The sequence below is a fragment of the Prionailurus viverrinus genome, chromosome D1 (genome assembly GCF_022837055.1).
Source record: "Prionailurus viverrinus isolate Anna chromosome D1, UM_Priviv_1.0, whole genome shotgun sequence".
NCBI classification, from domain to species: domain Eukaryota; kingdom Metazoa; phylum Chordata; class Mammalia; order Carnivora; family Felidae; genus Prionailurus; species Prionailurus viverrinus.
In genome coordinates, this window is record NC_062570.1 from 55,157,907 (window position 1) to 55,183,658 (window position 25,752).

At 38.6% G+C, this 25,752-nt stretch overlaps 1 protein-coding gene across 5 annotated transcripts in view; it reads left to right on the top strand.

Moving 5' to 3' along the window:
* The window catches only part of GDPD4 (glycerophosphodiester phosphodiesterase domain containing 4), a 184,080-nt gene that overhangs the window by 58,721 nt on the left and 99,607 nt on the right, over positions 1-25,752 (top strand). For 4 of the 5 annotated variants that reach the window (XM_047878460.1, XM_047878458.1, XM_047878461.1 and 1 more), the window contains 6 exons: positions 4,073-4,171; positions 4,243-4,336; positions 5,185-5,259; positions 6,030-6,175; positions 6,548-6,630; positions 10,391-10,547. In XM_047878460.1, coding sequence (XP_047734416.1) covers positions 4,073-4,171; positions 4,243-4,336; positions 5,185-5,259; positions 6,030-6,175; positions 6,548-6,630; positions 10,391-10,547 — 654 coding nt within the window. The remainder of the gene's footprint in view (positions 1-4,072; positions 4,172-4,242; positions 4,337-5,184; positions 5,260-6,029; positions 6,176-6,547; positions 6,631-10,390; positions 10,548-25,752) is intronic. The other variant, XM_047878459.1, reaches the window with a different exon arrangement.

Here is a 25,752-nt window from a genome sequence, read left to right on the forward strand (position 1 = left end):
AGGGTATTATGCTAAATGAAGTAGAGAAGATAAATACCATATGATTTCACTTGTATGTGGATTCTAAAAAACAAAACAAATGAACAAACAAAAAGCAGAAACAGGTCCATAAACACAGAGAACAAACTGGTGGTTGCCAGAGGGGAGGGAGTAGGGGATAAGCAAAAAGGGGGAATGATGGATGGAGTGGGAGGTCTAACTTCCAGTTATGGAATGAATAAGTCATAGAGATGAAAGGTGGTACAGAATAGAGAATATAATCAGTGGTGCTGTAATAGTGTTGTGTGGTTGGTAGATGGTGGCTCTCCTTGTGGTGAGCATAACATAATATATAGAGAGACTTATTCAATCATTGTGTTGTACACCCAAAACTAATGTAACATTGTGTGTCAACTATTTCAATGAAAAAAACACACTCCACATTTTAAGCCTCAAAATCAGAATGCATCCTTAGACATTTTTACGAGTAGCTGCATTTGAAAGGATCACATTTCCCCAAGGGAATATGTTTTATATGTACCTTATAATTGCCTGTATCCTTTGAATCCTTTGACAAACCTTTATGTTGGGATGCTTCTGTTTTGTTAATAGGTTATTTAAGGCTTTTGCATCTATGTACATAGGAGATTGGCATATGCAGGCATACCTTATTTTACTGTGCTTCACTTTATTGCGGTTTTCAGATCTTGTTTTTTTACAAATTGAAGGTTTGTGGCAACCCTGTGCCCAGCACATCACTGGCACCATTTTTCCAACAGCAGTTACTCACTTTGTGTCCTGTATCACATTTTGGTGATTCTTAAAATATTTCAAACTTTTTATTTGTTATTATATTTGTTATGATGCTCTATGATCAGTGATCTCTGTGTTACTATTGTAAATGTTTTGGGTCACCATGAACCATACCCTTATATACGATGGTGAACTTAATTGATAACTGTGTGTATTCTGACTGCTCCACCTACTGGCTGTACTCTGGTCTCCCTTTCCTCAAGCTTCCCTATTCCCAGAGACTTAATATTGAAATTAGGCTGATTAATAGCCCTACAATGGCCTCTAAGTGTTCCAGTAAAAGGAAGAGTCCCATCTCTCATGTTAAATCAAAAGCTAGAAATGATTAAGCTCAGTAAGGAAGGCATGTTAAAAGCCGAGATAAGCCAAAAGCTAGGCCTCTTGCACCAAACAACCATGCTATGAATGCAAAGGTGCTATTCTGGTAAACACAAGAATTATAAGAAAGCAAAAGAGTCTTATTGCTGATATGAAGAAAGTTTTAATGGTCTGAATAGAAAATCAAACCAGCTATAGCATTTCCTTAAGCCAAAGCCTAATCCAGGAGGAAGACCCTAACTCTCTTCAATTTTGCGAAGGTGAAGAGAGGTGAGGAAGTTGCAGAAGAAAAGTCTGAAGCTAACAGAAGTTGGTTCATGAGGTTTAGGGAAACAAACTGTCTCCATAACATAAAAGTGCAAAGTGATGCAGCAAGTGCTGATGTAGAAGCTGCAGCAAGTTACCCAGAAGACATAGCTAAGATAATTCATGAAGGTTTGTGTTGATTTGCTTCTGTTTTGTTAATAGGTTATTTAACAAGAGGTTTTCAATATAGACAAAACAGCCTTTTATTAGGAGATGCCATCTAGGACTTGCACAGCTGGAGAGAAGTCAGTGCCTGGCTTCAAAACTTGAAAAGACAGGCTGACTCTCTTGGCTGGTGACTTTAAGTTGAAGTCAGTGCTCATTTACCATTCCAGAAATCCTAGGGTACTGGGGAATTATGCTAAATCTCCTCTGCCTTTGCTCTATAAATGGAACAAGAAAGCCTGAATGGTAGCACATCTGTTTACAATGTGGTGTACTGCATATTTTAAGCCCACTGTTGAGACCAACTGCTCAGAAAAATTTTTCCTTCAAAATATTACTGCTCATTGACAACACTTGGTCACCCAAAAGCTCTGATAGAGATGTACAATGAAATGAATGTTGTGTTTGTGCCTGCTAATCCAACATCCATTCTGCAGCCCATGGATCAAGGAGTCATTTTGACTATCAAGTCTTATTATTTAAGAAATACATTTCATAAGGCTATAGCTGCTGCAGATAGTGATTCCTCTGATGGATCTGGGCAAAGTAAATTGAAAACGTTCTGGAAGGATTCAGTATTCAAGATGTCCTGAAGAACATTTGTGATTCATGGGAAGAGGTCAAAATCTCAACATGAACAGGACTTTGGAAGAAGTGGATTCCAACTCTCATGGATTACTTTGAGGGATTTAAGACTTAAGTGGAGGGAGTAACTGCAGACATGGTAGAAATAGCAAGAGAACCAGAATTAGAAGTGGAGCTTGAGGATGTGACTGAATTGCTGTAATTTCATGATAAAACTTGAATGGGTGAGAAATTACTTTTTTTTTTTTAAAAGAGAGAGAGTGTGTATGTGAGTGGGGAAGGGGCAGAGGGAGAAAGAATATCCCAAGCAGGTTCCATGCCCAGTGTGGAGCCCAATGTGGGCGTCAGTCTCACAACCCTGGGATCATGACCTGAGCCGAAATCAAGAGTCAGACGCTTAGTTGACTGAGCCACCCAGGAGCCCCAAGGAGTTACTTCTTACGGATGAGCAAAGAATGTGGTTTCTTGAGATGGAATTTACTCCTAGGGAAGATGCTGTGAAGATTGTTGAAATGACGCAAAGGACTTAGAATATTATATAAACTTAGTTGGTAAACCTGTGGCAGGGTTTGAGAGGATGGACTCCAGTTTTGAAAGAAGTTTTACTGTGGGTAAAATGCCGTCAAACAGCATCACATGCTACAGATAAATCGTACATGAAAGAAAGAGTCAATGTATGCAGCAAACTCCATTGCAGTCTTATTTTAAGAAATTGCCACGGCTACCCCAGCCTTCAGCAACCACCACCCTGATGAGTCAGCAGCCATCAACATTGAGGCAAGACCTTCCATCAGCAAAAACATTATGACTCACTGAAAGCTCAGATGATGGTTAACATTTTTAGCAATAAAGTAATTTTGAATTAAGGTGTATACATTGTGTTTTTAGGCATAATGCTATTGTACACTTAATAGACTACAGTATAGTGTAAGCATAATTTTTATATGCACTGGGAAAGCAAAAAATTCATCTGACTTGCTTTAGTGTAATACTTGCTTTATTGTGGTGGTCTGGAATATGTCTGAGGTATGCTTGTACTTTTTCTTTTTTGTAATGTCCTTCATGACTTTGGGTGTGAATGTTTTGTTGGCTATACAACACAAGTTAGAATGTGTTCCCTCCTTTTCTGTTCTCTGGAAGGGTTTGTTAAAGATTGGAAATATTTGTTCAATTAACCATTTAAGCCAGCAAAGCCTGGATATATTTTATGAGAAGGTTTAATTATGGGTTCAATTACTTTAATATAGATAGGTAATGGAAAGGAAGTAACTAAACACTCTTTAGAGGGCAACACAGATGTAGAAAAACTACATTTGTTTTTAAAGGGGAAAAACTTAAAGTTTATGTATTCTTGGTCTCAACGTTTTCTTTCTCTGTAAAAGTATGTAGTGTTCTTGCAGGAAGATTTTTTTCCCTTTGTTCAACGAATACTTATTGGATGCTTAGTATGTGCCAAACACTCTGCAAGGCAGTGAGGATTTAATCATAAACAAGTATTGTCCTTGATGCTTTGATGTTGTAGTCCTTTGGGGGAAACATATATTGTTTACTTGTGATTGTATTGAGTCATATAAAAAAGTAGTGAACATTTGTAATGGCCATTGCTGAAGTTGAGTGAGAGATGCCAAGCAATGTTGAGGGCTCAGCTGAGGCTGGAGATGATAAATTAGTAAAGGTGTCAAACCACATAGCTGAGTAATTCTTTTCCAGCCATGCTGTCCTGCAAAGACTTGCATACAAAGAAGGTAAGTGAGTGGATCCAGTCCATATTGGGGGTTTGCAAGACAGATTAAAAGGATGAAGGAATGAGGTCCCTAACATTGTTGGGACACACATACAATTCCCAAGGAGAGTTCTGATTCAGTCTTAGTGTCTGGAAGTCAGGAGATTCTTTCTGTTTCCCCAGATCCTGATTCTGCTAATGATTCTGCTATGCTCATTTGTTTTGTGGATTTTATGCCAACTCTGGCAAGAGAGGTGGCTGACAGCTGGGCTGTCACTGCAGGTAAGCATCATCCTATAGGTTTGGCACTGTCTGTCTAGATGTGTTTAGCCTAACTTTTGGCTTTCTCCCAGATCTTTGCTCCCTATATGCACCTGAGTGGCATAACTGTGATGGTTATCCTTTCCTGGCCTGTGGCCTTCTACTTGATCCATTTGGAAGAAGAAGGTATGTCATGTGGACGGAACCCTGCCTGATTCTTTCAGCTCAGACGTTAGCTTGTATTCTCCACTTAGCAAAATGCAAGCTTGGTAGATAGCCACCACTACACCTCTTGGAAATTCATTTAGCTTGTTACTTGGACGTGCTCTTTATGATCGAATTCACAACCATATGTGGCCTCTCAGCATTTCCCTAATCCAAAAGTCTCATAATGAAGAGGGATTCTTCTTCTAGAAAAATAAGAATTTTCTCTATGTTATTACATATTGTCTGATAATGGATTTAGGGTGGGGTGAGAATAGAGGTACATTTTAATTTGACCAGTGATGGTACAAGTCACGGTTCCTTTTGTTTGTATCACATATTACTAGTTTTGGCTAATGAACTTATGATAGGTCCAGATACCCCTGGTTCCATCCTAGTCGTTCAAAGCTGTCTCCTATGAGTCCCTGTCACACCTGGGGACTTACAGCAGAAACAGCAATGTCTGCCTCTGCCACTGATTTCTTCTCCATTCTTTTCTTTGCCCTGATATCATGGAAACAAAAGAGAATCACAGCCTTATACTAAATGGTTTTGAAGTTATCTTTCAGCTGAAGTTATCTTTCAGCACCTTTACTAAAAAAAACTAGGTTCTTTTCTGGACATCTCTCTTTTTACTATTGTTTAAACAAAGAGTGTTTACTTCCTGACTTGTGGAAGGATGCAGGCAAAAGAAAGACTGGCTTGATCCTTTGCCATTGTGTGCTTGTACAAGTGTTTATGAGTAAGTGGTAGATTTTAGGAAATGTGTCTGGGGCAAGATCTTAAAGGGGGTAATAATGAACTCTTCTTTTTCATTTCCTAAATTTTAGTTAGAATGAGAAGATACAAGATGATGTATGACAGAGAAACAGCCAAGGGATGTAATATCCTCACAAAGTTGAGAGGTTAGAGCTGGAGATCTAGATTTACAAGGACCGGAGCATAAGTGGTAACTTAAAAATGTGCAACTTGGTAAAATTTTCAGAAGTCTAAAATAGTAAGTGTTGGGGGAATGGCCAGCGGTAACAGGTATTGTGGACAGGCTTGGTGGGGGGTGAGGGAGAGAAACAGAAGAGCAAATGCCTAATACTTACTGATTACCTGTTATGACTCATCATTGTACTATCAGTTCTGTGAGGTATGTTTTAGCAAGATAGCCCCATTTTTCAGGATGAAGAAAATGATGACCCAGAGAGGTTAAGTAACATGTCCTTAGTGACGCAATTACAAAGTGGTGGAGTCTGGCTTTGAATTCAGATTCAGCTAGTGCCCCTTCCACTAATATTGCACAGGCTTAAATATGGGCACTTTAGGCCCATCTTTACAAGCTTCAGGGCTCTCTCAGAACCAGCCAAACTGCTCTTCCTCTTGAGAAGGTATCCCTTAACATTCTCTCTTCATCCTACCTCCTGCACAGTTCATTCCCTTGTAAATGTACAGTTCTAGGATTTCTTTTCTTAATAACAATGCTTGTATTTGGATATCCCTGTACCTTCAAATCACTGAAAATTAGTGAGGATGTGACAGAAATGGAGAGTAAATCAGCCAGTCCACAGAGTCTATGAAACCAATAGACTAGCTATTTACTGACTGCTCCTGGGATAGTTAGTTGCTTGGAGATAGTTCTGTATTCCTCGTCTGCTTTCTTCTCACCTCTTCTCTCCTAATTTTTCAGCTCTACAGGTGGCTATTGGATTGCCTTTTTTCCTTATCCTTTTATGTCTGTATATTGTGCCATTGGGGATTCATTCTCCCTGCATTCAGGAGGAGGATAAATTGGGACCCAAACCAGACTTCTTTGGACATAGAGGTGCGCCCATGGTAAGTCTGAGAATAGTGAGTAGAGGTATGCATGGGGTGTGTGGATGAGAGAATGGGACCTCAGAACCATAGGAATCCCTGCAGAGGTAAAGGGGTTGGCTTGAAATGACAAGAAAAGGAGTTAATTATAGACGTTGGACTTGAACCCCAGCCAGCTAACTTTTGGGTTTTCTCTGCTGTTCCCAGTGACATTGCCTCACATGAGCAGATTGAGTAGAGGAGAATATAAGGCAGGGTCTTTGAAAAAATTGCCAAGGGATCCAGACTCAGCTTCCTAAAGCACTTTCATTACTGCACTTTCATTACACCCATAAAGGAATGTTGGGAAGAGAGACTCTGAGTTATAGGGGCTGATGTTCTTTTCTTCCACAGTTGGGGCCTGAGAATACCATGATGTCCTTTGAGAAGGCTATTGAACAAGGGGCCTATGGGCTGGAGAGTGATGTACAATTAAGGTAGGAAATCAGGGGCTGGGGTGGGGAGGAGATAAGGCCAGTGCCATAGAAGCCAAACAGTATGGCCCAAGATGTAGAGAGGGCAAGCCTTGGGAAGTTTCTCCTGGTGTTCATTTGGCACATATGCACATAGCACACATGCGAACCACTTCTTCCTTATGAACCATACATCTGTACCCCTGCATTCTCAACATAGTCTCATAAATCATATACATGCTATATAGCCTCTGTACATAATTCAAACCGTCCTCATTGTCAAGAATTCTAAAGTTTAACCCTATGCATTCTCTTAGCAACCTTCTTAACATTCCCTGGGCACCTACTATATTCTAGGCTTTCTTCTGAGTGCTAGAAAGAGGCAAATAAGAGGTAGCCATGCCTAAGAGATGTTGCCATCCAGTGAAGGAGACGTGGCATATTTACAATAGCCAGAGTGTAAAACCATTTGTGGTAAGTTCCTTCCAGAGATGAATAAGTCAAATGCAGTGGAACCTCAGTGGAGGAAAAGGCCACCCACCACCTATGGTGTGAAAAAGATCTGTGTCCTCAGAATTGTGTTTGTGTTGTCTTGAGGGAAAAATATTTTACCAATCAGATATGGGGAAAGAAGGTATTCCAGGTAGAGGAAACAGTGTATTCAGAGGCATCTGAATGAGAAATACAAGTTTGCAGATTAGCAAGCTAACCTGTATGGAGTCTAAAGGTGATATGTTCTGGGGACAAGAGAGGCTATATGAGGAAGAGGTATGGCTGTAAGGCTCACTAAGGCTGGATCGTGGAGATCCCTAAATGTGTAATAGGTAGCTATGGTAGATTTTAGAGGACAGATTATTGTTTTAGAAAGACTCATCTGGCAGCATATGAGGGAGAGTTGTCAGGGAAAAGGGTAGTAGACTATACCAGTGTCCAAGAGAAAGCAAAAGAAGATGGATCAGAGTAGGGGTGAGGACAAAAAGACATGCTTTGCTGTAGAACCTATGTACCTGGGCAACTGGAAATAGAAAGGCTTCATCTGTACCATGGGTATATTAGATAATGTGGTGTATACAAATTCCCTTTACAGCCTTTCTGTGGAGCAAACAGAAGAGAAATTAACATTCTGTTTCACAGATGAGGAAATGTGGGTTGAACCTAGATTCAAATAAGGGAAGTGTGTTATTAAGGTTGTAAGGCTAGAATGTAAATGATAAAGCCAGAATTAAAACTAGATTTCCTGACCTCTGACTGGCATTCTTAATGTTACCTAACAATGACAACTGTTTCATGCAGAATGTTTGACTGGGGGTTAAAAATAGATATTCTACCAGAGCCCCTGGGTTCATTTGTTGAAGTGCCTGGTGGCCCTGGCATAATGTGGTAAAGGTGCTGAGCCAGTGAGCTCCTGGCATACTGTCTTTCTCTCTTCTATTATTGCTGTGACTTCAACATTGATGCAGATGATCCTTCCAACCCCTCAGTTTCTTTGCTTGTTGTCTCTGCACCATCCACATTTATGGTCATACCCTAAAATTTATCATTACCAAAAATTGCATATCAGAGTCCAGTCAGGACACAAATACCACACCAGTAACTTGAACAGTAAAAATGTAATATCAAGAATTACTAGGAAGTAAAATGTGGCTAACTACCTAAAGAGGTGAAAGGGAACCTGAGGGAGTATAGCTACTGGAACTTCTGTTCCAGATAAAATGGAGTAAGCAGATTCTCTATAGTTAAGATTAGTTTTTCCAAGAATTACAAAAAAAAAACCAAAAAAAAACTGGACAAAATTCACCTACTTAAAAGTGTACGTCCTGCCCACTACTTTCAAGAGCAAGAGACATAACTGACTTTCCTAACACACAGAAACAGACACAGAGAGCTAGGCAAAATGAGGAGACAGAGGAATATGTCACAAATGAACAGGATAAAACCACAGGAAGAGACCTAAGTGAAACAGATATAAGTAACATGCCTAATAGAGAATTTGAAGTAATGATCGTAAAGATACTCACTGGACTTCAGAAGAGAGTGGAGGTCATCAGTGAGACCCTTAAAACAGAGATAGAAAACATAAAGAACCATTCAGAGGTGAAGAACATGATAAATAAAAATACACTTGATGGAATAAATAACAGGTTGAAAGAAGTGGAGGAATGGCTTAATGACCTAGAAGACAAAGACAGAGTAATGGAAGGTAATCAAGCTGAATGAATGAGAAACAAGAATCATGAAAAGGAGAATAAACTTAGGGAACTCAGTGACTCCATCAAGCATAAAATAACATTCACATTATAGGTTTCCCAGAAGGAGAAGAAAGAGGAGAGATAGAAAGTTTATTTGAAGAAATAAGAGCTGAAAACTTCCCCAATCTGGGGAAGGAAACAGCTATCCAGATCCAAGAGGCACAGAGATACCCCAACAAAATCAACCAAAGTAAGCCCACACCAAGACACATAGTAATCAAAGTGGTAAAAAGTAATGATAAAGAAAAGACTTTAAAAGCAACAAGAGAAAAGACACAAGAGAAACCTTATAAGGCTATCAGCAGATTTTTCATCAAAAACTTTGCAATCCAGAAGGGAGTGGAATGATATATTCAAAGGGGAATAGTCTACAGCCAAAAGTACTCTATGCAGCAAGGCTATCATTCAGAGTAGAAGGAGAGATAAAGAGTTTCTCAGACAAACAAAAACTAAAGGAGTTCATGATCACTATGCCAGCCCTATAAGAAATGTTAAAGGGGACTCTTTGAGTGGAAAGGAAAGACCATTAGAGTCAATAGGAAACACAAAAGCAGTAAAAATAAGTATTTCTGTAAAAATCAGTCAAGGGACTCACAGAACAAAAGGATGTGGAATATTATACCATATACCTAAAACATGCTAGCCTTTAATGTTTGAGAAAAGGAGAAAAATGAAGGAGGGTAAAAAGAGTGTTAGTCCTTTAAATTTCCTGGCAGTCACTTTAGCCAGAAAGGGAGGACTTTGCCAGAGTGGGAGTAGGTACAACAATGGCTGCTTGACTTTCTGTCTACCCTTCTGTGTCAAAAAGCAACAAACAGTGACCAGAACACAGATCCCCTATATTTGGATTACAGGATTGTTTTTGCCACTCTGGCTCTCACCAGCTGTTGTTAAAGCTACCTTTAGAACTATCTACAGTTTTTTGCCATGTGGCTGGAGTGGGGGATTGGTAGTTGCTACTGGGCTAAGACCTAAAATTGACCAAAATTAACCCTGATTTATGTGCAAGCCTTCCTATGGAAGTTGTAAGCTTTTAGTCTATTCCAGAGTTCCAAAATAGTTACATTAGACGGAGTCTGCCAGTACAATTGTTGGTAGTTGGTGGAGCTACAGATTCCTGGTGCTTCCTACTCTGCCATTTCCCCAGCAACCTCTTTTCTTTCATTTTTGAAGGATTTTTTTTCAAAGAAATTTTTTGCGGTTTATTTTGAGAGAGAGAGAGAGAGAGAGAGAGAGAGAGAGACAGACAGACAGACAGACAGACAGAAAGGTGCAGAGAGAGAGTCCTAAGCAAGCTCTGTGCTGTCAGCACAGAGCTAGATGCGGGTCTTGATTTCATGAACTGTGAGATCATGACCAGAGCCGAGATCAAGAATTGGATGCTTAACCAATTGACGAACCCAGGCACCCTCATTTGGGAGGGAGTAAGGAACCCCAGTTAAGACTTATGACATTGATGGGCTTTCTGAGAACCCTGTCTACCAAGGTGGCTGAGTTCAGCCTATCTCCCTCTTCTTTTCCCCTTCTGCCCGCAGTTATGATCAGGTGCCTTTTCTCATGCATGACAATGACCTGAGAAGAACAACCAATATTAGGAACGTCCAGCCAAATGCCTCCATCACACATTCTAGCTTCTTCCTGTGGAGTTTCCTGTCGACTCTGAATGCAGGCAAATGGTTTGTACAGTCACAGGTAAGACACATTCCCCAGCTCAACAAACCTGTACTGAATCCCTCTACTGTACGAAGTCATATGCTTCTCCTAGAAATAAAGACAAGCATACACAAGATTTCATCCCCGTTTGGTAGCAGAACTGTAGCATTGACAGGAGGCTTTTCCAGAAATGCAGTCAGTCTGACTGCTACTTTCTATATTCACTAAAAATTCTGAAGATGAACTTGCCAACTTACTTTTGTCATTTAATTCCTTTTTATCCAAGCATCTCATAAACTTTCAGTGTGTCTACATTGTACATAGCATTTTCCTAGACATTTTGAGTAGCTCACAATTATAGATGAGGCATACTGGGAAACATATTTGGGCTTGACTCCTTTTTACCATTCAATAAATATTGTGTACCTTTTGGGTACTAGGTATGTGGGATACAATGGCGAATAAACACATACATAGCCCTAATGGAGTTCACAGGCTAGAAGAGACAATTACAGTACACTGTGATAAGTACTAAACTAGAGTCAGATTGCTTAGGAGCACACAAGAGCAACTTCTAATTCAGTTTGAGGGATGGAGTTAGGGGAATCTTGAAGAAGGAGATAAATAGCCTAGTGAAGGTGTGGTAAAATATAAAGCGTTGCTGTATATAGTGTAGTTTAGAGACAAGAGTGAATGCTTCCACTGGAGAGAGTTAAAGAATACTTCATGCAAAGGTATCATTTGATCAGAGGAAAGATCATTATTAGTGGGAACCATGGGCAATGATGATGGTGTGTTTCAGAGATTACAGTATACAGGAACAAGAGTGGAAATGGTGTGCATGTGTGCATGCATGAAAGAGGAAGAGAAAGATAGAGGGAAGGAAAGAGAGAAGGGAGGTAGGGAGGAGATGGGAGATAGATTTGGAGAAGAACCTTGGAAAACATGCTGAGAGGAGATCATAGCAGTGCTTAAATAACTATAGAGTTAGAGAGTTTAGAATTATCCTGAGTATTTAAAATTTTTTTTTCAACGTTTATTTATTTTTGGGATACAGAGAGACAGAGCATGAACGGGGGAGGGGCAGAGAGAGAGGGAGACACAGAATCGGAAGCAGGCTCCAGGCTCTGAGCCATCAGCCTAGAGCCCGACGCGGGGCTCGAACTCACGGACCGTGAGATCATGACCTGGCTGAAGTCGGACGCTTAACCGACTGCGCCACCCAGGCACCCCTATCCTGAGTATTTTAAAGTAGCTAAAATAAAAGGTCAGATTTGCAAATGGTCAAGATCAAACTGCCTTCTCAAAAATATTAAAGAAAACAAAACAGCTTACAGTTTTCAGCTAATAATATGTCTAGAGGGAATCCATGTAACCTAAGTTATACCAATCAAATATATTCCTTTGAGAATTTGATTTTGAAAATAAACATCTGAGCATGGCAGAGAGCAGGCATTCATATTGCTAGCATCTGTAGCATCAGATATAGTGTGGTATGGAGTCAGCTGTTGTAATAACTCTCTTATCAGGTAATTATAATTAGGAACATAAGTCTTAAGGTATTTTTAATTGTGTATTGGGGTAGACTGGAATTTTACTTATATTTGATATTAATCTTGACAATTTACTGGATCCTTTTTCATGTAAAAATGGTGTTAAGTAAAGCATTATGTAAAAATAGACTTACCCATTTCAATTTCATTCTATTAACTAGTGTTAATAGAAGAGATAGCTGAAAGTGGATTTGTAATTACTGTATCTTGTCAGAAAACTTGTTCTTATAGGGGTACATAGCCTATAAATACTGTTTCCATCTGTGAAAATAATAAGATTACTCTGATATTCCAGGTTTTTGTGTGTATGTAGCCTCTTTGTGTGTCTCATCATACACGAATAGACACATACAAACTAGAGATGTTCCATTAGAATGTATATACTAGATTAGTTAGCCATAGTTAATGTTTTGGCAAATGTGTTCCAGATGAAAAGGCTGATACTGTTTCTGATGTATAATGTATGGCTCATAAATTCTTACTTATTTTCAGTGGTAGGGTTGGATATGTTATTGTAATACATTTTTGTGGATTTTTTTTAGGATTGATAGTTTTATTTTAGCATATTTAGGTGGCAGGCTTACACTATTTAGTTATACTATTACTGTGGCTACTGGGGAGTATCCTGAAACCTGGAGTTCAAATATGGTTATCTAGGGGGCTTTATTTTTAGATTTAATGGTGATGTTTTCTTTGCTTGCATGCTGTGCAGTCAGGGGTGGTTTAAGTGGTATTGGCATGTGATTTAAAAGGTTTGGATATTTGGATACTTTTTCATAGCAAAGAGATTGGTTTTCTTTGTAAAGATTATTCAGGTCACTCTTCATTGGATTTGTATAATTGTGGAAAGATGATGGTGGTGAGTTGATCACTATTTGTTAGCATATTTATTATTCTTTAGATTCTTGGTGAAAATTAAATCGTTAATCTGATCGATAATGAAATAAAAATAGAAAAGTGCTGGTAATTATTCCTGAAAGCTCAGCTGAGTTCCTGTTTCTCCAGAAAAACCAACATTTCTGTAGTTTTCTTATATCCTGTTGTGAAAGTATAATTCTCAAAATGATAAAAATATAATTCTCATGCAACTAGATAGTGAGCGTAAATTTTATTTAGCACATAAATGAGAGAACAAAGCAGGATGGCAAAACCCACTCAAAAGAGAAGTGACAAACCAACATGCATATAGTCAGCGCAACAAAGAAATGCTGAAATTAGATTGCTAAGTTAGATATAAACTTAGTATATTAACTAAGTTACAATAAACTATGCCTTTGGAGTTATCTTCTCTACCAGAAAAAATCATTTGTGTCTCTACTGGACAAAAATCATTTACATTTTTATCAGTTTTCCACAAGCTAACATCTAACTTTCCATAATGTTGCCTTAATCAGTAGTAAATAGTAATTCAAACAAAGGTAAATTCATTCCCCTAAGAATCTGTTGACCCTTAGATGGGTTTGTTAAAGAATGTGCTAATGTGACACTGTATGGTCCAGCAATCAACTTTTTGCCTTGTTTCTAGTCCGAATAATTGAACAGTCTCTTTTTGTATTCATAATTAACATCTATAGATTACTTGGAGTCTGAGCTCAGTGTGTTATTGTTAGCTTTATTGTGTTATTTAGCTTTATTAATTTACATAGCTTTAGTAAGAAGGGTCATTTAACACACATAAGGATCCTTGTTGTATAATCAGCAAATCTAGAGCCAGATTGTGTTAACAGCTAAGTCTGTCAAATTAAGTTCTGTCTGGAGATTATGTACAGAATCCAAAATTTTATCTGTAATAGTCCCTATCATTCTAGAGCTCTTTTCATCATTATTATTTATAAAATAAGAAACTCATTTCTACCAGTTTTGACCTGTATGCCCACAACTGTGGACAAATTCCTCTTTTGTTTCTGCTAGGCAGTGACCTTTTTTACTACCTGTAATGCTGGGGCAGTGTGCGACAACAGATACAACTTTGCTTAGGAAGACTTATGAGCATGGATTTCAAATATCAGTTACATCTATGTCCTAAACAGAGACTGGGGACTTTCATATCTGATTGAATGGAATGTCTTAAATATGATCCTCTAGATTTGGCCCTGATTGCACAGTTTGTTAAATTATATCTGAGTGAAAAGGAGGACAGATTTTTATTCAACTTCTGTAAATGACTGCAGTGCCATGGAAAGTAGAGACTCAATAAAAAGTAATTGTATCTGAATTCTGTGGAGTCAGTGAGAACAAGACACTAAATACAAATAATTTTTTGCCCAAATATAACAGAGAAAAGTTAAAATAGATTTTAAAATAGCAGTAAGTGGGATGCCTGGGTGGCTCAGTCAGGTAAGCATCCAACTCTTGATACTGGCTCAGGGCAAAATCTCACAATCATGAAATCAAGCCCTGCGTCAGGCTCCAAATTGAGCAGGGAGCCTGCTTGGGATTCTGTCTCTCCCCCTCTCTCTGCACCTACCCATACTCTCTCACTGTCTCTCTGTTTCTCAAAATAAATAAATATAACTTAAAAAAATATCAATAAGTACATACCTATCAATAATTACTTGGAATGTAAATAGACTAAATGCTCCAATCAAAAGACATAGGGTGACAAAATAGATAAAAGCACAAGACCCATCTATATGCTGCCTATAAGAGACTCACTTCAGACCTAAAGACACATGCAGAATGAAAGTGAAGGGATGGAAAAGCATTTATCATGCAAATGGAAATGAAAAGAAAGCCAGGTAACAATACTTATATCAGACAAATTGATTAAAAATTTTTTTTTGATGTTTATTTTATTTTTGAGAGAGAGAGAGGGAGACAGAGCATGAGCAGGGGAGGGCAGATAGAGAGGGAGACACAGAATCTGAAGCAGGCTCCAGGCTCTGAGCTGTCAGCACACAGTCTGACGCAGGGCTCGAACTCACGAATGCAAGATCGTGACCTGAGCTGAAGTTGGATGCTTAACCGACTGAGCCACCCAGGTGTCCACAGACAAAACTGATTTTAAAACAAGACCATAACAAGAGAGAAAGAAGAACACTACATAATCATAAAGGGAATGATCCAGTAAGAAGGTACAACAATTATAAATATTTATGCACTCAACATGAAAGCAACCAAATACATAAAGCAACTAATAACAAACATAAAGGAACTAATTGATCATAATACAATAATAGTAGGGGACTTTAACACCCTATTTGCATCAATGGATAGATCATCCAAACAAAAAATTAACAAAGAAACAGTGCCTTTGAATGATATACTGGATCAGATAGATGTAACAGATATATTCAGAACATTCTATCCCAGAATAGTAGAATACACATTCTTCTCAAGTGCATATGGAGCATTTTCCAGAATAGTTCACATTTTGGGCCAAAAAACAAGCCCCAACAAATTCAAAATGATCTAAGTCATATTGTGCCTCTTTTGACCACAACACTAAAAAACTAGAAATCAACCACAAGAAAAAAAAATCTGGAATGAACACAAATACATGGAGGTTAAATAACATGCTAGTAAAAAATGGGTCAACAAAGAAATCAAAGAGGAAATGAAAAAATATGTGGAAACAAATTAAAATGAAAACACAATGGTCCAACACCTTTGGATGCAGCAAAAGCAGTTCTAAGAGGGAAGTTTATACCAATACAAACCTACTTCCAGAAGCAAAAACAATTTCCAATAAACAACCTAACCTTACACCTAAAGGAAATAGAAAAAGAAGAACAAGACCCCAAACCAGTAGAAGGATGGAAAGAATAGAGATCAGAGCAGAAATAATTGAAATAGAAACCAAAAAACAATAGAACAAATCAGTGAAACCAGGAGCTTGTCCTTTGAAAAGATCAACAAAATTGAAAAACTAAAGGTTTTTCAGACTCATCAAAAAAAAAAACACAAAAGAATAAACAAAATTCAGAAATTAAAGAGGAGAAATAACAACTGACACCAAAGTAATATGAAGGATTATGAAAGAATACAAAATTATATGCCAGCATATTGGACAACCTAGAAGAAATTGGATAAATTCCTAGAAACATATAACCTACCAAAATTGAAGCAGGAAGAAATAGAAAATTTGAACAAATTCCCTGCAATGAAATTGAATTAGTAGTCAAAAATTTTCCAACAACAAAAGTCCAAAACTGGACAGCTTCACAGGTGAATTCTACTAAACGTTTAAAGAAGACTTAATACCTATTCTTCTCAAAATATTCCAAAAAATAGAAGAGGAAGGAAAGCTTCCAAATTCATTGTATGAGGCCAGCATTACCCTCATACCAAAACCAGATAAAGACACTATAAAAAAAAAAAAAAAAAAGAAGAACTATAGGCCAGGATCTCTGATGAACATAGATATAAAAATCCTCAACAAAATATTATCAAACTGAATCCAATAATACATTAAAAAAATCACTCACCACAATCAAGTCTGATTTATTCCTAGTATGCAGGGGTGGTTCAGTATTTGCAAATCAATCATCATGGTACGTCACATCAACAAGAGAATGGGTAAAAACCATATCATTTTAATAGATGCATAAAAGCATTTGACAGAGTACAACATCCATTCATGATAAAAGTCCTCAACAAAGTAGGTTTAAAGGGAACATACCTCAACATAATAAAGGCCATCTATGAAAAACTCACAGTGAACATTATACTGGCAAAAATGAGAGGCAAAAAACTCTCATCACTTTTATTCAGCGTAGTACTGGAAATCTTAGCCACAGCAACCAGACCTCCCCCCCGCCTACATAAATAAATAAACAAATAAATAAATCAAAGACATCCAAATTGGTAAGGAAGAAGTACTGTCACAATTTGCAGATGGCATGATACTATATATAGAAAACTCGAAAGCTTCCACCAAAAATACTAATAGAACGAATGAATGAATTCAGTAAGGTTGCAGGATACAAAATCAATAGACAGGAATACATTAATAATGAAGTGGCAGAAAGAGAAATTAAGAACACAATCCCTTTTACAGTTGCACCAAAAATAAAAAAATACCTAGTAATAAACTTAACCAAGGAAGTGAAACACACAACTCTGAAAGCTATAAAAGTGATAAAAGAAATGGAAGGTGACACAAACAAATGGAAAGACATTCCATGCTCATGGATTAGAAGAACAAACATTGTTAAAATATCTATACTGTCCAAAGCAATCTACAGATTTAATGCAGTCCCTATCAAAATACCAACAGCATTTTTCACAGAAATAGTACAAACAATACTTTTTTATTTTATTTTTTAACTTGTTTTATTTTTTATTTTTTTTCAATTTACATCCAAATTACTTAGCATATAGTGCAACGATGATTTCAGGAGTAGATTCCTTAGTGCCTCTTACCCATTTAGCCAATCCCTCCTCCCACAACCCTTCCCGTAACCCTCAGTTTGTTCTCCATATTTATGAGTCTCTTCTGTTTTGTCCCCCTTCCTGTTTTTATATTATTTTTGTTTCCCTTCCCTTATGTTCATCTGTTTTGTCTCTTAAAGTCCTCATAGGAGTGCAGTCATAGGATTTTTCTCTTACTCTAATTTCACTTAGCACAATACCCTCTGGTTCCATCCACGTAGCTGCAAATGGCAAGATTTCATTCTTTTTGGTTGCCGAGTAATACTCCATTGTATAGATATACCACTTCTTCTTTAGCCATTCATCCATCAATGGACATTTGGGCTCTTTCCATACTTCGGCTATTGTTGATAGTGCTGCTATGAACATGGGGGTGCATGTGTCCCTTCGAAACAGCACACCTGTATCCCTTGGATAGATGCCTAGTAGTGCAATTGCTGGGTTGTAGGGTAGTTCTGTTTTTAGTTTTTTGAGGAACCTCCATACTGTTCTCCAGAGTGGCTGCACCAGCTTGCATTCCCACCAATGATGCAAAAGACATCCTCTTTCTCAGCATCCCTGCCAACATCTGTTGTTGCCTGAGTTGTTAATGTTAGCCATTCTGACAGGTGTGAGGTGGTATCTCATTGTGGTTTTGATTTGTATTTCCCTGATGATGAGTGATGTTGAGCATTTTTTCACATGTTGGTTGACCATCTGGATGTCTTCTTTGGAGAAGTGTCTATTCGTGTCTTTTGCCCATTTCCTCACTGGATTCTTTGTTTTTTGGGTGTTGAGTTTGATGAGTTCTTTATAGATTTTGGATACTAACCCTTTATCTGATATGTCATTTGCAAATATCTTCTCCCATTCTGTTGGTTGCTTTTTAGTTCTGCTGATTTTTTCCTTCACTGTGCAGAAGCTTTTTATTTTGATGAGGTCCCAATAGTTCATTTTTGCTTTTGTTTCCCTTGCTTCCAGAGACGTGTTGAGTAAGAAGTTGCTGTGGCCAAGATCAAAGAGGTTTTACCTTCTTTCTCCTTGAGGATTTTGATGGCTTCCTGTCTTACATTTAGGTCTTACATACATTTTGAGTTTATTTTTGTGTATGGTGTAAGAAAGTGGTCCAGGTTCATTCTTCTGCATGTCGCTGCCCAGTTTTCTTAAAACCACTTGCTGAAGAGACTGTCTTTATTCCATTGGATATTCTTTCCTGCTTTGTCAAAGATTAGTTGGCCATACGTTTGTGGGTCCATTTCTGGGTTCTCTATTCTGTTCCATTGATCTGAGTGTCTGTTCTTGTGCCAGTACCATACTGTCTTGATGATTACAGCTTTGTAGTATAGCTTGAAGTCTGGGATTGTGATGCCTCCTGCTTTGGTTTTCTTTTTTAAGGTCGCTTTGGCTATTTGGGGTCTTTTGTTGTTCCATACAAATTTTAGGATTATTTGTTCTAGCTCTGTGAAGAATGCTGGTGTTATTTTGATAGGGATTGCATTGAATATGTAGATTGCTTTGTGTAGTATTGACATTTTAACAATATTTGTTCTTCCTATCCAGGAGCATGGAATCTTTTTCCATTTTTTTGTGTCTTCTTCAATTTCTTTCATAAGCTTTCTATAGTTTTCAGCGTATAGATTTTTCACCTCTTTGGTTAGATTTATTCCTAGGTATTTTATGGGTTTTGGTGCAACTGTCAATGGGATCAATTCCTTGATTTCTTTTCCTGTTGCTTCATTGTCGGTGTATAGGAATGCAACTGATTTCTGTGCGTTGATTTTATATCCTGAAACTTTTCTGACTTCATGAATCAATTCTAGCAGTTTTTTGGTGGAATCTTTTGGGTTTTCCATAGCGTATCATGTGATCTGCAAAGAGTGAAAGTTTGACCTCCTCGGGGGCCCCTGGGTGGCACAGTCGGTTAAGCGTCCGACTTCAGCCAGGTCACGATCTCGCGGTCCGGGAGTTCGAGCCCCGCGTCGGGCTCTGGGCTGATGGCTCAGAGCCTGGAGCCTGTTTCCGATTGTGTCTCCCTCTCTCTCTGCCCCTCCCCCGTTCATGCTCTGTCTCTCTCTGCCCCAAAAATAAATAAACGTTGAAAGTTTGACCTCCTCCTGGCCGATTTGGATGTCTTTTATTTCTTTGTGTTGTCTCATTGCAGAGGCTAAGACTTCCAATACTATGTTGAATAACATGGCGAGAGTGGTGAGAAAGAGTTTGGAAGTTTTCCTTCCATTTCTGTTTTTTGGGACAGCTTCAAGAGAATAGGTGTTAATTCTTCCTTAAATGTTTGGTAGAATTCCCCTGGAAAACCATCTGGCCCCGGACTCTAGTTTTTTGGCAGATTTTTGATTACTAACTCAATTTCCTTACTGGTTATGGGTCTGTTCAAATTTTCTATTTCTTCCTGTTTCAGTTTTGGTAGTGTATATGTTTCTAGGAATTTGCCCATTTCTTCCAGATTGCCCATTTTATTGGCATATAATTGTTCATAATATTCTATTATTATTGTTTTTATTTCTGCTGTGTTGGTTGTGATCTCTCCTCTTCATTCTTGATTTTATTTATTTGGGTCCTTTCCTTTTTCTTTTTGATCAAACTGACTATTCGTTTAATTATTTTTGTTAATTCTTTCAAAGAATCAGCTTCTGGTTTCATTGATCTGTTCTACTGTTTTGTTTTTGTTTTTTTGTGGTTTTTTTTTGGTTTTGATAGCATTAATTTCTGCTCTAATCTTTATTATTTCCTGTTTTCTTCTGGTTTTGGGTTTTATTTGCTGTTCTTTTTCCAACTCCTTAAGGCATAAGGTTAGGTTGTGTATCTGAGATCTTTCTTCCTTCTTTAGGAAGGCCTGGATTGCTATATGCTTTCCTCTTATGACCGCCTTTGCTGCGTCCCAGAGGTTTTGGGCTGTGGTGTTATCATTTTCATTGACTTCCATATACTTTTTAATTTCTTCTTTAACTTCTTGGTTAGCCCATTCATTCTTTAGTAGGATGTTCTTCAGTCTCCAAGTGTTTGTTACCTTTCCAAATTTTTTCTTGTGGTTGATTTCGAGTTTCATAGTGTTGTGGTCTGAAAATATGCATGGTATGATCTTGATCTTTTTGTACTTAGGGCTGATTTGTGTCCCAGTATATGGTCTATTCTGGAGAATGTTCCACGTGCACTGGAGAAGAATGTATATTCTGCTTTAAGATGAAATGTTCTGAATATGTTTATTAAGTCCATCTGGTCCAGTATGTCATTCAAAGCCATTGTTTCCTTGTTGATTTTTTGATTAGATGATCTGTCCATTGCTGTGAGTAGGGTGTTGAAGTCTTCTACTATTATGATATTACTATTGATGAGTTTCTTTATGTTTGTGATTAATTGATTTATATATTTGGGTGCTTCTACATTTGGCACATAAATGTTTACAATTGTTAGGTCTTCTTGGTGGATAGACCCCTTGATTATGATATAATGCCATTCTGCATCTCTTGATACAGTCTAGATTGTGTGATATAAGTATGGCTATTCTGGCTTTCTTTTGTTGACCATTAGAATGATAGATGGTTCTCCATCCCCTTACTTTTAATCTGAAGGTGTCTGTAGGTCTAAAGTGGGTCTCTTGTAAACAGCATATAGATTCATCTTGTTTTCTTATCCATTCTGTTACCCTATATCTTTTGATTGGAGCATTGAGTCCATTGACGTTTAGAGTGAGTACTGAAAGATATGAATGTATTGCCATTATGATGCTTGTAGAGTTGGAGTGTCTGGTGGTGTTCTCTGGTCCTTTCTAAGATGGATGGTTTTTTACTTCTTTTATATCTGCAGAAAGGGATTCTAATCTATTTTCAACTCCAGCTAATATTCTTATTATTGTGATTCTAAATTCTGGTTCAGACATCTTGCTTGTATCTGTGTTAGTTAAATCCCTGGATGTTGTTTCTTTATGTTCTTTCTTTTGGGGTGAATTGCTTCGTTTTCTCATTTTGAAGGGAGAAAATGAATTAATGAGGTAGGAAAATTAAGATAAAAAATTAAAATTAAAAAATATTAAAATTAAAAACTTAAACATACACACAGACACACAGACACAAAATCTAATAAATGATGCTAGATCCTAGGTGTGTTTGGTCTGGGTATTGAAAGTGGTTTGACAGATTAGAGAAAAGGGGGGGAAAAAGGAAATCATTTGAGAATTTGAAAAAATGAATACACTGAAGTAGACTTAAATGAGATGATGGGAGTAAAATAGAATTTGAAAAAATTTACACAAAAGTAGAGAATATAGTAGGAAAAAAAATAAAGAAGAATATTTTTAATAAAAATTAATTTTTTTCTCTTTCTGTTTTTGAAAAAAGAAAAAAACAAAAAAGAAAAAAGAAAAAATGAAATCATTTGAAAACTTGAAAAAGTGAATACACTGTAGTAGACTAAAATAAAATGATGGAAGTAAACTAGAATTTGAAAAAAATTTACATAAAAGCAAAAAATATATATATATATAGTTAAAAAAATTAAAGAAAAATATTTTTAATAGAAATTCAAAGTAAAAATGAAGTTTTTCACTTTCTGCATTCAAGAAAAATAAAAGAAACAAAAAAGGGAAAAAGAAAAAAAACAAGGAAATTGTTTGAAAATTTGAAAAGGTGAATACACTGAAGTAGACTAAAATAGAATGATGAAAGTAAGATTGAATTTGAAAAAATTTACACAAAAGTTAAAAGTATAGCAAAAAAACATTTTTAATAAATTTGAAAATAAAAATGATTTTTTTCTCTTCCTGTATTCAAGAAAAAGAATAGTGTAAAACAAAAAAAAGAAAATTGAATTGATGGACCTGCTAGCAGATTGAAATAGGGCTGAAATTACTTCTTTTTCCCCCAGAAGTCAGACTGTGTAGAGCTTTATAGTCCACAAACTAAGCAGGCGGTGATACCTGTGTTCCTGAGAGCGAGGTTGGCCCAGTTGGGTGGGGTTCAGTGCAACAGCTCCGTTCTCCACTAGATGGTGCTGCTAGCCTGCTGGGGTGGATTGTTGCAGCCCTCTTAGATGCGTATGCGCATGCGCGGGAGCAGTGAAAATTGCGTCACCCAGCTACCCAGTCTCTAGTATGGGAACTGTGTTTTCTCCAGTCAGAGCACCCGTCTTCTGTGTTCAACTTTTGACCACTCCCCGCTTCCTCACTGTCCATGACCAAGCCTCAGGCAGTACCTCTCTTCCAAGTTTTGTCTCAGATGCGGCTGTTTTCCCAGGCCCCTTACTTCTGAAGGACTGCGGCTTTGACCCATTCTGCCCCTCTGCGGGAGGGTCTCACTGAGCAATGGCTGAATGCCAGCTGCACCCAGGAACACTTATGGGACCCTGCTGCTGCCGGTGCACCGAGACTGCAGCCAGGTGCCAGCCCGCCCCAGAAAAAGTTCACAAGATAGTGTAGCAGCAGCGTTTCAGGGCTTATGGAAAATCACAACACACATCTGGCACCAGGCTTCACCCTTAACGACCTGGTTCCAGCACCAGTGAATGTGGCCATTTTCTGGGGTCTACTGGAACCAGGTGACTTCAACAGTCTCTACCAAATGCCCTTCCAGCAGTAGAACCGCTTTTCCCCATGTGGCCCAAGAACCTCCTGGACCCCTTTCTATTCCTGGAGATTCGCCCTTCTCACCAGAGAAGCCAGGTATCAAGCTGCGGAGTTGCAGACTCTGTGCTCCCCTTGTTTACAGTCTTAATGGAATTTAAACCCTCTCCTTTCTCCTTTCTCCCTTTTTAGTTTAGTCCCTGCTGCTGTTTCCAATTTTCCACTTTCTCTCCAGCTGCTTTTGGGAAGGGGTGTTTTTCCTGTATTCTCCCCTGCCCCAGTCTCCATCCTCTCTCCGTCTGCAAAGGCAGCTCCCTGCCTGCTGCCAGCTTCTCTCTCCCCAAGTTCACCTCTCCACGCCACGTACCTGCTGAATTCTGTGGTTCAGGTTGTGCAGATTGTTGTGTTAATCCTCCAACCAGTTTTCTAGGTGTGTAGGATGGTTTAGTGTTGGTCTGGCTGTATTTCATTGATGCGAGACACACAAAAAACTTCCATGCTGTTCCGCCATCTTGGTTCCTCCTAAACAATTCTAAAATTTATATGCAACCACAAAAGACCCAAAATAATCAAAGCAATCTTGAAAAAGAGAAACAAAACTGGACATATCAATCCTGAACTTCATGTTACATTACAAAGCTGCAGTTATCAAAACAGTGTGATACTGGCACAGAAATAGACTCAAAGATCAATAGGACAGAATAGAAAGCCCAGAAATAAACCCACAATTATATGGTCAATTAATCTTCAACAAAGCAGGAAAGATTATCCAATGGGAAAAAGACAGTCTCTTCAACAAATGCTGTTGGAAAAACTGGTCAGCTACATGCAAAAGGATGAAACTGGACCACTTTCTTACACCATACATAAAAATGAGCTCAAAGTGGATTAAGGACCTAAATGTGAGACCTGAAACCACAAAAATCCTAGAAGTGAGAACAGGCAGTAATTTCTCTGACATTGACCATATCAACATTTTTCTAGATATGTCTACTGAGACAAGGGAAACAAAAGCAAAAATAAACTACAGGGACTACATCAAAATAAAAAGCTTCTGCACAGTGAAGGAAAAACAAAACAAAAAGGCAACCTATGGAATGGGAGAAGATATTTACAAATGGTACATCTAATATAGGGTACTATGCAAATATATAAAGAACTTCAACTCAACACCAATAATAATAATAATAATAATCATAATACAATTAAAAATGGGCAGAAGGCATGAAATACATTTCTCTAAAAAAGACAGACAGATGGCCAACAGACACATGAAAAGATGCTTAACATCATTCATCATCAGGGAAATGCAAATCAAAACCACGATGAGGTATCACCTCACCTATCTGAATCGCTAAAATCAAAACCACACAAAAAAATGAAATCTTGCTGTTTGCAACAACATGGATGGATCTAGAGGGTATAATGCTAAGTGAGATAAGCCAGTCAGAGAAAGACAAATGCCATATTATTTCACTCATACCTGTAGAACATAAGAAACAAAATAAAAAGAGATAAACCATAAAAAGAAACTCAACTATAGAGGCCAAATAAAGTAAAATCTTGGTTTGCGAGTATAATTCATCCAGAAACATACTTGTACTCCAAAGCACTTGTATATCAAAGCTAATTTTTCCATAAAAAATAATAATATAATAATGATGATTCATTCCACAACCCCAAAATGTTTGTATAAAAATGATTATAACTGCCGAGGGTCCCAGGGGAGAAGACGGTGCTCAGTGAATGGAGGGAAGCTACAGATGAATTAAACAGGATGGCAGTGTAGGAGGATGCTGGGCTCACCTCGTCCTGCTTATCGCTTAGATTCCACCCACATCAACCTAAATAACCCAGAAAAACCCCAGAAGACTAGCAGAACGGACTCTCTGGAGCCAAGCGTAGACAACAGGCCCACGGAAGAGGGTAGGAAGGGCGGAGAGGGGGGTGCATGCTTCACAGACTGGCAGGAGGGAGCTGGGGCAGTGGAGGGGCAGCCTGCCCAGCAAGGGAGAGCCCCCGAAGTCTGGCTTGCAAAAGCAGAGGACCGGATTCTGTGAGTTCTGACAGCCAGTGGGACTTAACATCTGGAATGTTAAAAGTCAAGAGCTCTGCTCTTGGAGAGTGGGGAGGGCATGAGGACACTGGGAGGGAGAGTTGTTGAGCCCCAGAAGACAGACCTCAGCTCAGCAGGGGAACAAAGGCGCTGGCAAGTGTCATTTCCCTCTCCCATCCCCTAGCCGAAATACCAAAGGGAACCAGTTCCTGTCACTGAACTTGCTTGCACCGACAAATGCCCAACACTGTGCTTCTATGGATCCATCCCTCCGACAGGCCTGACTCCCTCCCGGTGCTGTAGGACCCCTCCTGCAGGGGACCACCGATGGCAAAGCAAGCTAATCCTGCCCCTTCTGCCCCTGTGCAACTTGTGGATCCACCCTGGCTAGATATTATCGAAGCAGCACCACAAGCCTGACAGTGTGGAAATAGCCCAGACAGGGGCCACATCACTCCACAGTGAGTCGTGCCCCTGGGAAAAGAGAAGATAAGCTACACACCAGTCTGACTGTGGCCTCAGCAGTGGGCTGGGGGCAGACATCTGGTCTGATTGCGGACCTGCCCACCAGCACAAGTTACTCTAAACAGCACAGGGGGAAGTGGCCTGCCATTTGGAGACACTGTAGGAACTACCCAAAATGACAAAACGGAAGAATTCTCCTCAAAAGAAACTCCAGGAAGTAGCAACAGCTAACAAATTGATCAAAAC